Source organism: Prinia subflava, chromosome 5 (genome assembly GCF_021018805.1).
Source record: "Prinia subflava isolate CZ2003 ecotype Zambia chromosome 5, Cam_Psub_1.2, whole genome shotgun sequence".
Classification (NCBI taxonomy): Eukaryota; Metazoa; Chordata; class Aves; order Passeriformes; family Cisticolidae; genus Prinia; species Prinia subflava.
In genome coordinates this window covers 8,726,054-8,741,748 of record NC_086251.1, presented here as the reverse complement: position 1 = coordinate 8,741,748, position 15,695 = coordinate 8,726,054, and the positions used below count along the sequence as shown (strand labels likewise).

At 38.6% G+C, this 15,695-nt stretch overlaps 1 protein-coding gene across 2 annotated transcripts in view; it reads left to right on the top strand.

Moving 5' to 3' along the window:
- The window catches only part of QSER1 (glutamine and serine rich 1), a 41,730-nt gene extending 35,618 nt beyond the window's left edge, over positions 1–6,112 (top strand). Inside the window, exons 11-13 of one of the 2 annotated variants that reach the window (XM_063397947.1) lie at positions 2,993–3,145; positions 4,254–4,349; positions 4,934–6,112. In XM_063397947.1, coding sequence (XP_063254017.1) covers positions 2,993–3,145; positions 4,254–4,349; positions 4,934–5,074 — 390 coding nt within the window. In that variant the 3' untranslated portion in view covers positions 5,075–6,112. Of the gene's footprint in view, positions 1–2,992; positions 3,146–4,253; positions 4,350–4,933 lie in introns of those variants that run through there. The other variant, XM_063397948.1, reaches the window with a different exon arrangement.
- Positions 6,113–15,695: the final 9,583 nt, after the last annotated feature.

The following is a 15,695-nucleotide window of genomic DNA, read 5'->3' as shown; positions in this document are numbered from 1 at the left end:
CAGTCATGTAGGTTAGAAAAGAGCCATTCCAACTGTTAACCCAGCACTGCTAAGTCCACCATAAACCCTGTCCCAAAGGGCCACATCTGCTGCACGTGTTTCAGAGACCACTTCCCTGGGCAGCCTGTTCAAATACTTCATAACCCTTCTGGTGAAGAAATCTTTTGTAATATCCACTCTAAATCTCCCCTAGCACACCATGAGGCCATTTCCTCTTGTCCTACTGCTTGGGAATAAGACACCTTTTTGTCAGTGTCTGTAATCAGACTGATTATTTGTTCTTTTAACAGTTTGGAGGCCAACAACAGTAAAGCAGGGCTGACTACAAACACCATCACCAAACTTGCTCTTTGCCCCTCTTTCCCTGTCCCCTTATGCCCACAGTAGAGAGTCACTTGAAGAATTAGTGCTGTTCTTTGTACTGCTGTGAGCTTATTTTTGAGAACTGGGTGAGGAGGGAGATAATAGACTTGAAAGTTCTGCTCTTTTCCATCATGAAAACTTTTTCCCCATTCCATTTCTGGTAAATTTTGTGGCACATAAAGTGGCCTTGTTTCAGGGAGGAGACCACCAACCAGTGAAACAGCTGTAATTCAGACAATTCTTGAACTTTTAAAATGTTAGTTATGCTGTTTTCCCAACAGCTGAACAATTTGTACGTTCTTGAACAGAATTTCTTGTGGATTTCTCCTTGCAGTAAAAAGGCCCAGGGAGGGCTGTATGATTTCAAATGCACAGAGCCTCAGAGAGGTAGCAGGTGTTAACCCTGCATTTCTGTTTTTCTGTTGTGTTAAGAATTTTGTGTTAATAGTTATTAATGTAGATACCTCTTTTTGACCTGTCTGTGCAGAGAAGATAGACCAGTTAAGGGAAGATACAAATTTGTGGAATTTCAGTTCCATTCACAGTACACAAAAAGTGAGAGGTAGTCATGCTTGATTTTTTTCCCAGTTTAAGGGGAAAAAGCTACTCTAATTCTCTGTAATACCAACATGTAATTCCAGCTGCTGATTAAGTTGGAGTTCATAGTGAATACAATAGCTTTGCTGTGTGTTCACTTAGAAGCAGGTTATGTATCGTATCTGTAAATTTAACTTAAGACTGTATTCCATCATATCATCTGCAAGACGTTGATGGAGCTAATGGATGTAAGGAAGGGATCTGCTTGTGGTGTCAACTGCAAGAGAGAAAACCTTTTATATTTTTCTTCTGATGTGACAGTGCCAACTTGTGCCATCCTTGGGTCAATGTCTTGGATAAAAATGAAATGCCTACTCGTCATCACAAGTGCTTGTGTTGGTTAGGAAAATGTGTTTGATGCTCTTTAAGATACAGGAGGTTTCTGTTCCACCTTTAATGAAGTAACTAGTTCAGATATTAGAGCTGAAGAAAGCAGTAAGTTAAAAGATCATTTGTCATGTGCTGGTATCATTCAGTTTGAATGTTTTTACTGTTCTGCATTGATAGGCATGGGTGAATTTATTACTGATTTTCCACTGGATACAGTTAATATGGAATATGTTAGCACTGTATTACAAACCAAAGCAGACACTGAAGTTAGCAGTGTTTGGTAGTATTGCCTGTAACATTTTTTATAGTTCTAACGGTTTGTTGCATCCTTTGGGTAATAGTTGTTATAAACAAAATTATATAATATTGTTGCTTTAGTTGAAGCTCAGTAAGTGAAGCATCTCAGCTGAAATGTGTAAACTCCATTGAAAATACTTATTTGTCTCATGCTCCCAAAGATGCAGAAATCACCAGCATTTACTTCTCCATTACAATTCACATTTATCTGGTATAGGTCAGTGGTGTGGCCATGGAACTGTTCAGGCTCTTAGCAAATCTCCAGGGATGGCCAGAGCCCCTTGACACTCCAAATCAGCCTTGAGGAAGGCTTTTATAGTGGATAGCAAAACTGAAAAATTCAAACCCGTTTAAGTTTTTGGCATGGAAGACCAAATATGGACAGACTGGCTTGTCAAGGTTACTGCTACCACTGTGCAGGAGATTTAATAGCTGTTTACTGAGAGGTTTGTTTAATAAAGTAAAAAATGGCAGATATAGATAAAGAGCTAATAAATTATAGGCAGGGGAGGTTGTTATTGTCAGATACTGTTTGTTAAGAGAAAATCTAAAAATTGAGTTAACTTCTTATTTTAATCCAATAGTCTCGGTAAGATTCTTAAGGTGCAGCATTGATTCATTTTTCCATATGTGTATTTTTCTGCCTCATACTGAAGTGTAATACAAAGATGCATGTTTGTTTGATGTGAAATATTCTTTTCAGGGCCAGATTATGTAGCATAGCAGGACTATTTCAAAGCAGCTGCTAACATAATGCTGTATTTGTTCAACAAAATTGTATTCAAATTTACTGTGTAAATAATGTAGAATTGAAGCTGACAGAAATGCAGTTCACTCCCATGTGTTAAAATGTCTTAAACTTATGCTTTTTTGAACCAGCCTTCTATTTCACTGTGCATAAGCTTTTCTACACTACAGATCTGATGAGATGCAATTAGTTTGTAATTTGCAAAATCAGGGACAAAACCTATGAAGATATTTAGGCATCCAGTCCCTGTGTGCCTGACTATGCATGAAATACTTAGAGATCTTTAAGTAACTTAGCTGTAGAGATTCTTGGGTAGAAATGGAATGGAAAGCAATTTAGAAGTCAAAAATTGCCCTGTGGAGCTTTTTTCCCACTCTCTTTTTCTAGTGATGGAATCACAGATGTTAATCTGACATGCAGTGAAAGGATCTGCTGGTCTTGAAAAATTACAGTAGTCAGGAGCAGGTGGTCATGCTTTCCAAACCAGATTCGGTTGTATGATCTGACTAAGACACTTTGCCAGGTCTTTGTGGAAGAATAAATTTTTTCCTAATAGGCTGCACTCTAATGTTTTCAAAGAAAAATGACCAATTCATCATCAATGTGGCCATTCTTGATTTTTTTCATAATCCTTTGTCTCTCTATGTTCTGTTAAAGAACGCTTTGGAAAACTTTCCTGAACTGACAGTGGTCACTCGGGATTCCAAGACAAAGTGTGGAGGGACGTCTGTGTCTAAGATCAAAATGAATGGTAAAGCTTACAACAAGAAAACACTGAGGGCTTCTAAATCAACCACTAAATCAGCACAGGTGAGTGAGTGAGTGAGTGAGTGAGTGAGTGAGTGAGTGAGTGAGTGAGTGAGTGAGTGAGTGAGTGAGTGAGTGAGTGTTCACAGGGTTTGTTGCTGCCACCATCTGACTTGTGCTGTGATAACCATGTTTATATACAACACTGCCTCATGTACTAGCTGGTTTGTTTGGTTTATCAAGACATAAAATCTTTGAGAGAGGTGCTTTTTCTGTAACAAGGGAATGTTAACAACCAACATTTAATGATGTACATTACATCATTATTATATGTGAAAAACAGTTTGTCAGCTTCCTGGGCTGTTGCTGGAGCAGCAACAATTTGCCTTCACCATGGCTGCTGTAGATCACCGTAGTAACAGTTTCTTACACTTGCTGCAAAGTTAATGATACAATGGCTTCCAGATCAAAAATCTAATAAAAATAGTGTTAATAAATCTGAGATCAGATAACCCTTATTAAAAATTGACTTCTGTCTTGTTCCGTTCCTCATTTTCAATGGCATAATGAAGCTGTGTATCTTGAATTCAAAAAAAAAAAAAATTAAAAACAACATAGAAAAAATTTGAGAAGCACATATTGTTTATTTCCATAGAATTCCCGGGGAACACTCTAACTAGATTTGGCTTGCTTAGCCTCATCTCTCTGCAGTAAATAGTGGCTTGACTAATGACCTGTACATACAGCTCACACTCATATTTCTTGCCAAATTAAACTGAATTTTAGGTAAGTACAAATCAGCCTTCTCAAGCAAAAGTCTGTGTCTTTTGCAATGATAGCCATCAGTCTGGTGGAATAATGGTTAAACTTTGGTACTTCTTGGAGTACTTCTACAGAAGAGGGTGTCTTACCCATTTTAGGCTTTTGCAGTGCATTCAGGATGACTGAAAGCATTCTCACACCTGGGTTTGATAAAACAACATGGGAAGTGGAGATAGGAGATAATTATGATATAATGGGAATCACCGTTTGCCAGATATGTCACAATAATGATTTGAATTAAGCACTCAGTTTCTGACTTGTTGAAAAAAAATGTTTACAAAAGAAAATGTCTGTCATGTCTCTTGGTAAATAACATGAATTTTCCTAAAATAATTGTTCTTTTTTGCAGGAGTTTACAGTAGATCCAGAAAAAATACAGTTGTATTCTTTGTATCACTCACTCCATCATTACAAATATCACATATATCTAACATGTAAAGAAGAGGTAAGTATTTTTCTCGTTTTTTGCATTGATTGAGGGAATTTATAGGGGGAATTGAGTCCAACCTCAGAGACTGTTCTCTCATTCTTGGTAAATGAGTATGGATGGAGGCCTCCTATTTTAATTAATTCTTTATGGCAAACAAAGGCTACACTGACCACAGGGGTTGCCCCTAAAGGGAACTGCTGCTCAGAACATTCAGAGGTGAGGCTTGCAAGGTTTGTGGGATTCCCTGAAGTGTTCTTCACTGTTATCCAAAATAAACAGAACAAATGTTATCAGTGTATTTAACTCCTTGGATCTAAAAGAGGTGGGATTTTTTGCCTTAGAATGCCATGGCTTTACTCCTTCTGCAAATCCTTGGTGGAAATATTTCAGGTAGCAGAAATACAGGAGTTGAGCTCTGGCTTAGTTGTTAAGAATGCATTTTGGGGGGCATTACCCTTGCTTTTAAAAATGAAAGGTTTCCTGGCAGAGAAGGTTCATATTTAACTGCAGACTTTTGTAAAAATGAAAATTCTCCAATTCTGGCAGCCTAACGTGTGTGTGTGCATCTCTCACTCCCCCTCCTTCTCTTTTTTGAATAGATTTCTTCTGTTCAGAAGACGAGTGCAGATCTAGGCCAGGAAGAGATTGTGCAGCTGTGCATGAAAAACATAAAATGGGTGGAGGATCTTTTTGAAAAGTTTGGTGAACTTTTGAATCGTGTCCAGCAGAAATGCTCATAACAAAAATGTATCCCAAATCCCACATTTTTCTACGGCACTAACCTGATGGAACAGAAAGCTCAGAGAGAGGCTCTGATTTCTTTTACAATGCCAGACTGCATTCTTGTTTGTAGCCATTTTTATTTCTCTTTATGGAACTTTGTGCCTTGGCTCGTGCTAAGGAAAAGTGATGCTGCCAAGGAAATCAGTCCTTTGGAGATGGAACTAAACATAAACCTAACCACATTTTTAACCTGAAGAGTTATTTTCTATTTTGTAAACTATTGGATAACTTAGTTTTATTTTCAGAAATGTTTTTGACAAGTGATAAAGCATGCACTACATATACTTATTTTCTTTTTTATTGCTCAACAGATAACAACACTTAAAATACTACAGATTTTCCCATCCCTGACTTAAGTGAGAGAAAAGTCAGTGTTGGGGCGAACTAATTTTTACATGTCTGGCCACCAAATTTAGAGTTTTGTACATTTTGTGAACAGAGCCGGAGTGACATCAGTTTCTGCATATGTATATTGCCATCATAAAATCCAGAAATTTCATTATGCTTTATGGACTCCTTTTACTATTGTCATGTTTGGGAGACCGAACATGGAGTTGGTGCAATCCTATGACTGCTTTTGTGTCAAATTATATTGTAATGAAAGACAATGACCTTAACTATTTTCCCTGTTTTGAAGAAAAAAATATTTTCCTTTATACTGTGTTTTTTTTTTCTTTTGAAAAAAAAAATTCAATTGTACATTTTATCTCACTAATAGTTGTATTTTTCACAGAGGAAATATTGTGGTTAAAATTGTTACATGTATCTTTGTAATACACTTTCCATTGTTTTCAGTAAATCCTATTCATTTATATGTTGATTTTATATTGTAAACGGTGTATCTCGAGGTAACCCTTTTGTTTATACAGGTTTGCTTCAGTGTTAACCAGAATAATGCATAATGCATACTAGACTAGTTTTGCTTTAAGTGTAGTTGTGTTAGACACTGCAATTATTTTCTGGTATGTGAAAATAAATTTCTTACTAAACTAGCACTTGATTAACTGAGAGTTTAAATGAAGAGCTACTACACTTTATCTTGGTCAACAAAGATTGTTGATTGAAAATAGACTATATGCAGTGTTAAACACAGCTTACATAATTGTTTGTAGAACTGGCAGTTGCAGAGCTGTTCTCTTTTTGGTGCCTTTCAAGTCTTCAGACATCTTTGTAGCTTTTCTCCCCCTCCAGGTTGTTAACACTTAGTAGTGCCACTAGTCACACTCAGACAATGAATGTAATGGGCTCTAATCAGGAGAACATTTTCTTTAAGTTTGCCAATAGAATGCCTTACTGAGTCATTCAGAATGGAGATGTACTCTACTGGCGTCCTAAAAAAAAAAAAAAAAGTCATGTTGGTCTTTTTTCAGATAATGTCGAAAAAAAAATTCATTCCTTTATCCTTTTACTGCCACTTAGTGCCTTAATTTCAGCCAAGAGAGCAGGGTTCACTATTCATTGGCCAAATGAAATAATGTTCATTGCCATGTGATCTTTCCCCCATGTTTTGATGCTATTTAGTTGTTAAATTTTCATTAGACCGTAGAACTATAAAGAGTTTAATGAATAGATGTGAAAATGAAATTATTTGATCTTGAGTAAGCAAATAGAGGCTTGAATATTAAAGTATGTACAGAATTTTAGCTGATTAGATTTAGAACCTTGTAGGATGTTTACCATATTTCCAAAGCTTTTCATCCTTAAAAAGCAATAATTCTCCTTTACAATTTGTGTGCAGACTACGATGAACCGAAATGGGTATGTGCCCTTGCCTTTTTTAAAGCCTCTTCCTGGTGATTTTGCTTGAAAAAGGGAGGTCACAGTCGTGTTAATGACACATTGTGCTACTGCTGTGTCTGCAATTATCAAGGAGAGCGAGGTGGGTTTGGGGTTAGGCAGAATGTGCAGATTGTTGGAGCAATCATGGAGCTGATTAATTCCCACGGTGAAAAGAAGGGTAGCTGTGGGGGTAAGGAATTTCTATAGTTTCAGTCCTGCTGGGTCTGGTAGGAGCTCGAGTTTGTAGGGTGAACCCAAATAGCAGAGTTACCAGCCTTGGTAGCAAGCAGATAAAATGATTTTAATGTAAATGTGCACACTGGAGGTACAGTAGAAAGGTGCCTGGTACACTCTTCAATCACTGGTGGGCATTCCCAAGGTTACTCAGTGCATCCCCTTACTGGGATGGCTGGCAGTGGGGGTAGATTCATGAGAGGGAGCTACTTTGCCCAGGCAGAGTTCTGTAGTCACATTACAGTTTGGAAATTCCGAGTCTGTGGTTTTAAAAATCGGTAGGATACAGACTGAGGGAACAATGGGATCGGCTCCTTGATGCTGTAGTAAAGAGCTGGTCAGACTTTGTCTCTCACACCCCTTCCTAATGAAGCAGCAAGTTGAGAGAGTTCTCTGTGTTTCCTAGATTACCACTACTGTGTACTGACTCTGGATTTTGGAATCTAGAAGTAGCTTTAGACAGCTGCTTTCAGTCCTTAGAAGCTGAAAAAAAAGAAAGGAGAGGCTTTTGGAGTAGCTTGTCTCTATTTAAAAAAGGAAGTAATTTTAGCAAAAAAATTAAAAAAAAAAAAAAGGGGGGGTGGGGTGGGGGCCAGGATGCTCTGCACTGCCGTAGAAAGTGACCTGGCTTATTTTGGCTGTTTTGTTCCCAAGGCCAGTTAAACAAGCACTGTGCCTGTAGAAGACAGGAAAAACTTGTCTTGAATAAAAGTAACTGCCCCAGACTATTAAAGATTAATATAATGGAGCTTCCATCTTTGTCTTGGGGTGCAAAAATGGTGGCTGGATTGTTAATTTACCAAATTAGAATAAGTAAAAACATGGAACTCTTGAGTGTGTTGAAGGGTCATAAATCAAAGTAAAGCTTTGTTAATAGGATTGAAGAGGTTTTTTTATACTGAAGCAAACTTAATGAAAAAGTCAATGTACAAATTACTTTTTTTGCACAAGTACTTTGTTTTGTTGCATTTTAGATAATGAAGTCTGCACCCACACCTCAAATTTTTTCCCCTTGGAGAAACAGTGAGGTCTTCATCCCTTAGTATGACAGTGGAAACTGAGCACTGATTTGACTGCAAGAGAAGATGCACTAGGAAGGAACAAAGCCCTCCTTAGACTATGAATTAACAAAACAGGAATGAAACAAATTGCATAATCAGTTATTTGGCTTTTAATTCCACTATTCTTTCCTTTAGTGTGGCATCCCAATTTACACTGGGTTTGGTTTTATTCAAATACAGCATTTCTCTTAAAGGCAGGTTTGCTTTGAGATGCTACTCCCAAAGGTTTGCTAGCAAAAAACAGAGACAAAATTGGATTGAGAAATTGTTTCTGAAAACAGCTAAGGACTTTAGGGTCTTTGAGGTTCTGTGGCATGTATTGTATTCATATATTGTCAAAATGAAATACTACTTTTTAAAAAGTCAGATCTTACAGGCTGTCTTCCAAGTAAATGATTTCCATAGGAAATATATTTTAAATATTATTTAAATATTTACTACTATTTAAAACAATTTTAAAGCAGAAAAGCTAATACTATGGTCACAAAATGTCAGTGTGTCATAAACCATTTCTTAATTTGTTGCCAGCAGTTGACATTTGGTTTCTCTTACCCTATTACGAACCTGTGCATTTCACAGTGCACATTCTGCCATATTTTATTATTTAAGCTAATATTAACATGTCATTGGTAATAAATGCATGTTTTTCTGCATATCTGTTCTACATATGGCAAAAATGAAGCTAGGGCTAATTAAGAGACACTATGCATTCTTAGTCCAGATTTTCAGGTGGTCCATAATACAATGTATGGAAATGTGAAAAAGGACAGTTTTGTACCATTCATGATGTTATTAACTAAACCCATTAAAGCAAAAACACTTTTTAAACAAAAACCTTATAATGCTTAGTCATTTGTTATTAAAATATTAAGTCTTGAAAAGTTAAGATTGTTGAAAACAAATTGGCAATTTGGACTATATTTTCTGCTTGCAACATGAAGAAATACAGTTCCAGGGTTTGGGGTGGTTTTTTCCATTATATTGCCTGAGTTGAGCATGTCTGGCTGATCTGGATTTTTTAATTCTGGGTTCTAAATGTTATGAATTCATTTGTACAATACAGCTGCCAGATCTTAAACTGCTGCAGTAAGTAAGGAGCCAGACTGTTGGGGTAAACAGAGTCTGCTGCTGTGATTCAGGTGGGGTTCACCTGAATTTTAGTATTTCCATTTGTTCTCTTTCTTGCTAGACTGGAATGTCATCTCTGTGTACCTTAGGGGAAGAAATGGTGCTCCACAGAGTTTTGGTATTTTTTCCCCCCAGCTACAATGAATTACCCTGGATGTTCTTACCACTGTTTGTCCCTCAGACAGAGGGCTGAACCCCCATGCTGTGGTATGGTCCATAAGACCATAAGGTCCATAATTGCTCAGAGAAGGTCTCAGGCCTTCTCTGAGCAATTTGTTTGCAGAAAAAGGAGATTCTGGAGGCTGGAATATTTTTTTAATGGCCCTCTGTATAAGCTTCTTCCCAAACCAAGGTGAATATAAAATGAGTCCTTTTCCCATTAAATTGATGTTTTCTCCAAAAAACACTTTGGGAAGCAGGGAGGCAGAGAATGTCCTGTTGCAGTCCTGAAAATTTCAATGATGTGTTTCAGATACAGCTTTTACTTTCTGAAGGTTTTATTTTTAAAAAAATAAAAAACAAGGCAAGAAGCTGAATGCACACAACTTTTAAAAAAAGGAAGGCAACTCCTTCTATTAGCAGTTTGTGGGTAAGTATCTTTGGCAATCAAAATTACTTGTTCTGCATTAGCTATTTGCTTTTTCCATAGATAACCTAAGGAATCTTTGTTTCGTTTCCAGAAACTAAAGTAGAGAAAATCATCTTAAACTTTTTTCATTTGATCCTTTACAAGAATACAGCACTAAATACAGAGAACAAGCTATTTATAAAGGAGAAAAATAAATGGTGAGTCAGGGAAAACAGCTAACAAAATTTCAGGGCTGTACTCTCTCATTTGTCCTGAGTTTGTTTTAGGTTTTTGCTTTTAAAAGTTCCACTGGGCATTTCCTTTTCTCTGTGGGTGCTTAATTTTGGTTGGTTTTGTTGGGTTTTTTTAGCTACCTGATGCCCAAAGGGTAGAGGGAAGCAGCAGTAACAGCAGAGCCCATGAGCAGGACTGAAGGAGCAGCTGAGGTCCTTCATTTTAGTTTTTAGTTCAATTTATGAATAATTGAAGTCCTTCCTTATACTACGTGTGTTATTTGAAATCCTAAACTATATAATTGGGAATACATGTTGCCTTCTCAGACTTCCAGAATGTGTGAAGCGAGGCCTTTTAAGTAAAATTATGTTGTTTTGTATCATCCTTTTCTTTCTAACCATGGTGGCTTCTAATGTGATTTGTATGTGCATTATTTATGTATCAGATATTTTTGCTGTGGCAACAGAAGGTAAGATAATTGAATAAAAGCTGGAGCATCAATGTTTTATTATGTGGTTAGGTCAAATGGGCAACTTGTTCAAAGCTCTGGGAGGATGAGCATTTAGAGCTCTTCCCTAAGTAAATCAGCTTCGATGGCTTCTGAAGCCTCCCAGATTTTTGTTGTTGGTCAGAATGCAGAAATTCCTGTCCCTACAGCTTTCCTAACAAACGCCACAAAGGGAACACTTACCTGTTTCAGTGCAGCACCCAGCAACACTGTTTAGAGGTAGTTTGAGCCAGCCAGAGAGGTAGTTTGACCACAGTCAATGGACTTTGCACTGAAGGAGTTGAAGGGGGTGCTCACGTGTTCTGTGAGAATCAAAGTGTTGCAATTCTGCAACCAGCTGCTTTAAACAAACCCTAGAAACCAGGTAACAAGAATTGCTTTGCCAGGGACTGCCACTTCCTTTTTGACATGAACTGTACAAGTTCCCTTTCAGTTTAGCGAGGTAATAAAATTCTGCAAGATGCTTCTGGGGACATTTTCCTATCCCAAACCATGGGTCTGGCAAAATAGGACATAGTTGAGTTAGGTGGCCCAAGCAGACTGTATGGTAATATAAAAGGTAAATTATAGATTCCTGCTTCTAACATACATAAACAATAAGCCTGATTCTCTGCCCCAGAGCATAAATGGTATGCAGCTGTTTTCTAAGAAAATCAAAACAAATGGTGAAAATCGGGAATTCAGTTTTGCTCAGCAAATCCCTTTAGAGTTCTCACTTTTCTCCGGTGTCGCCTATCAGCTCCTCCTGTCCCAGTAAAGCTGGTGCCACTGGTGAGTTCTCACTGTGGGAGGAGGAACACGGAACTTGTCCCACAGTGAGGTTACCTCCTCACCCTGCTTCAGGTGGCCATGCCTGCTCCTTCAGGCTCTCCACAGCTATGAACTGCTGCCAGCTGCCCCCTAAATTCTTTCTGAACTCACCTAAAGCCCCTTTCGGCAGTAACACGGGTTAGCGTTTGGGTTTGTGTTGCGAAATAGCGGAGTTGACATTCGGTCAATGACTGCAGCTTTGCAGAGAAATGGCATCTCCCAGCTGGGCAGGGAGTGACTTCTGCCACCTGAATTATTCAGAGTGTCCGATTGCACCGGCTCGTTCTGGCTGAGCCGGTTTCTGGCGTGCAGAGGACACTGAGCCTTCCCTGTCTGCGAGGAGTCCCAGTCCAGGCAGTGGTGCCAGAGCCTGTGCCGGGGCTCACTGCGGGACCGTGCAGTCACTCTGTGCTTACAGCGTGTAGTCGTGCTTGAAGTCCCAGGAAACCTCCACTAGAGGGAAAAGCTGAGAACTCCACTTAAGACAAAATCCTTTTATCTTTATGAAGCCTGAGACCTGGCGGCTTGTGGCATCACAAGTTGTGTTTGTGGTGGGGTTGCTCCCTTGCTGTGAGCCGCCTCCTGCCTGGTGTGTGGCAGCTGCCGCGGCTGCCCCGCGTTCCGGCGGGCTCGGCCTCTCCTCCGCAGACACTGCGGGATTCCGCCGGCAGAGCAAGGCTGCCGCTCCCCACAATGCGCCCTTTGTCGCCTCCAGCAGTCCCGCACCCAGAGGCTTCTGTCCTGGGAGCTTGTTTATTGTTCCAGGCTCTTCAGAAACGCCAGGGTGGAATCCCTACGGGTTTCACTTCACCGTAAAATTGCAGAGCTGTCCTTCACGGGTAAATGGTGCCCAGGCCAGGTGCACTCTGGAGCAGGGGCTGTGGTTGCTGTGGCTACACCGTATCCCAGAACCTGCGTCGTCTCTTTTTTAACTCAAATGTAGATGGGAAATGGGCCTAAGCAGAGTGAATTTGTGAATAACCTGCTCTGCATCCCAAGGGAGAGTGTCTGTCCTCTCCAGCCTGTGGAGCTCAGCCCCGAGCAATCCTCGTGCTCTGAGCTACCAATGGCAGAACCTGTTAGTAACAAAGGAGATTCCCTGTAGCAGCTCTGTAATCTGCCTTCAGATCTGTCCAGCTTGTCAAACAGCAACCTGATATTGTGTGAATGAATAGCTGTTCATGTCTTAAATTTGAAGTTACCAGAGAAGAGAGTTTCCCAGTTTTTATAGGTCCATTTCATTACTGAAAACCTTTTGCACTGGCCTTTGTATCTTCAGGCATTCAAGCAGAGCAGATTTGATAATGCCATGATAATTGTAGCAATTTCTGTAACAGAAGCTGTTGATCTTCCCTTCCATGAGGATCTCTGTGCGACAGTGAACCATACGCTGAACTTCAATTTGTCTCGACATTGGTGAATGGAGGGGAGCAACATTTTAAGGGTTACTCTTTATAATGTTCTCCTTTCATCAACTTCACCACTGTAGTGAATACAGGCATTGTTGTGGGGAAAAAACAGAAGTGTAACTGTTCTAAATAACTGGAATATTTTTCTGCATTTTTATGGTAATTATTAATTGCTATGCTTTTTCAGAAACAGACATAAAGGTTGGGTTCAACAGATCCTGATGATAATGGCAAAAAATTTATGTATGTGTACATTTAAGCTGTGTTGATATACACTTAATCTTTAAAGCTTTATTGTTATGGGAAGACATTTGAAATCTTAAGAATAAAGTTTGGTATAGAAGAGAGAGCCTTATGACATGTTTGAGATGTAAGAGAGGCATTTGAAATGTAGAATTCTGTGTTAACCATTCTGAAAAGTGGGATGTAAATTAATTTGAAAATAAGAAATTAGATGGTACTGTTCTGCAAAAATCCCTCTTTATTTCCTAGTCAATTTTCAGTGACAATTATTATTCAATTTTGGCATTAAAATTTTGAATAATTATTGGAACACTGAACAATTCTAAGTTTTAGAACAGTTTATGTTCCTGTTTTGATGTCCTTCCAGTTTTTTTAAAACTTATGAAATTAAAACTTTTTCCTGTGCTGTTTTCAAGAACACATAACGCTTTCCAGTCATTTAACCAAGCATTGATTTAGATAAAACAGCAGCACCCTATATTTTCTATTAATATGCCTCCATCTCTTTTGAACAACACAGCCTCCAACTTTTGCCTTTTTGAGAGTGATCTTGAAATTCTTAATCACACACTCATGTTTTTACTTTGTAAGGTCTTACATCCAATTATATCTCCTTCATTTGTGCCCAGAGTGTCTGGAAATTACAGGTGCTCAACTTCCACATGCTGGTTGGCTGCCCAGATTCCAGGTTCATTATGGGAAAAGCTAGACAGCATTTTGCATGCAGGTGTGCATCATTCCTCACTTTGTGAGCTGTATGTTTCCATTTTGCCTTCTCTCCTTCCACGATCAGACAAGACCTGAACGTGGGTCTTTGTCCTTTATCATCATCTTTATCCTTGAGCAAACACTTAATTGACATAAGAATGTTAATCAGCAGACGTGCCTGAAATTGTGGCTGTTTAATTGAAATACTCTGTTTCGGCTTTATTCTTCTAATTAAACCCTACAGGTCTTACGTGAGATTCAGAAATTCGTCAAAACTGAAGTTTTTAAGTTCTTCAAAACATAACCACTCTCTTGACGCTTTTGTAGGCTGGTAGGAATATTTTTAGATGACCTGGAAATAAATGAAAATAGATTTTTATTTTGCAGTTCCTTACTATAAAAGTCCTTTGTAATAGTTGCAAAGAATCTGACACAGCTGTACAAACTAGGACTTTTGTTAAAAATACATTGGTCTCAAATGATTTTATTAATAAATTATGTTAATTTTGTCTTTGTAATTGGCATTCTCTTGTGCATCCTGTGTTCAGCTTTATGGAGGTTAATTAGGAGAGCACACTGTGGAAGGGGAAACCAGAGACACTAAGTTGAGCTGTTATCCTGAGATCTTTCCACCATGGTCTGAGGAATTCCACTAGCCAAGACCATCCTGGCTGCATGAGGTTGCACTATTTAAAGTGACTGTATAAAAGTATAAACAAATTATGATATTGTCAGTAATTATGTATATATTAATAATTACATAAAAGCCTAACTGACTGTGCTTTAGGAAAGCATTTTACAATTATGTTCTTTTAAGAAATACCAAAAGATAGCATTTCTCAGCTACTGTTTGGCCACAGCTGTCTAACCAGCCAGTATCTGCTGTCTGCCCCTGTCAAAACTGGGGTGTCAGGGCTGTGGTCACTGGCAGAAAACACGAAGGTAAAGGCAGAAATACAGGGTAGGCTGAAGATTCCCTGCTAATAAAATACAGGAATAAAAACCTTACAAACTTCTCGATGAGCAGCCCACAGTGCACTGCTCTGTTCCCTGCAAGCAATGTTCGACAAATCATTCTCCAGTGTACGGTGCAATATTCTGATTGGTGCACCTCCTACTTGAAGATGTTTGTGGGTTTAAATCCTCTCAAGATTAGGTGAACCACTGCAGAATAGATTGACTGCATTACTTTATTTCAACAACTGCGCAAAAATAAATAATTTTTTTAAATTAAAATGAATTCCAGTATTTACTGATTTGCAGTTATATTTTGGCAATGCATCAAAAATTCTAGCCGCAAACTGCTACAAAAGCAGGGAATAATAAAACAGTGCATCATGGAAATCCCCACTGATCTATGTATTATATGTTATTTTATTGGCACCTGTGAATCAGGGCTATTTTTTTTAAACATCTTCCCTTCTTTCCCCAACAAATAAATCTCTGTTAGTCACTTCCTATTGTTCAGGAAACAAGATGAGCTTTCATTTTTGTAGGCTGGCATTTTTGCTACAGCTTGAATAGATTCCTTTCTCTGTGCCCAGAGACTTAAGACTTCCTTAGCTGCAAAACTTCACAAAAACTTCCACTTTTAGAACTCCCTTTATCAAATACTGTGCTGCTCAGGCAATGAAACATGAAGAAATGTTTTTCTGCTGCAAGTCTATGGTACCTAGTTGCTGTAGTAAATTTTCACAGCTTCCAATGAATTGCATTGTCTGTTTATTTGCATACAATGAACAAACTTGCAGTGCCCTCCCTGTAAGTGTGACAAAAGGATAAAAGAAGGCTGCTCCAGTGGATACCAAACATCCTGCATTTACACCTGCTAGCCCAGAATTTGACACAAAACAGGCTAAAGTCCAATAATCTGATGACTCAAAGTGAATTTTTGAA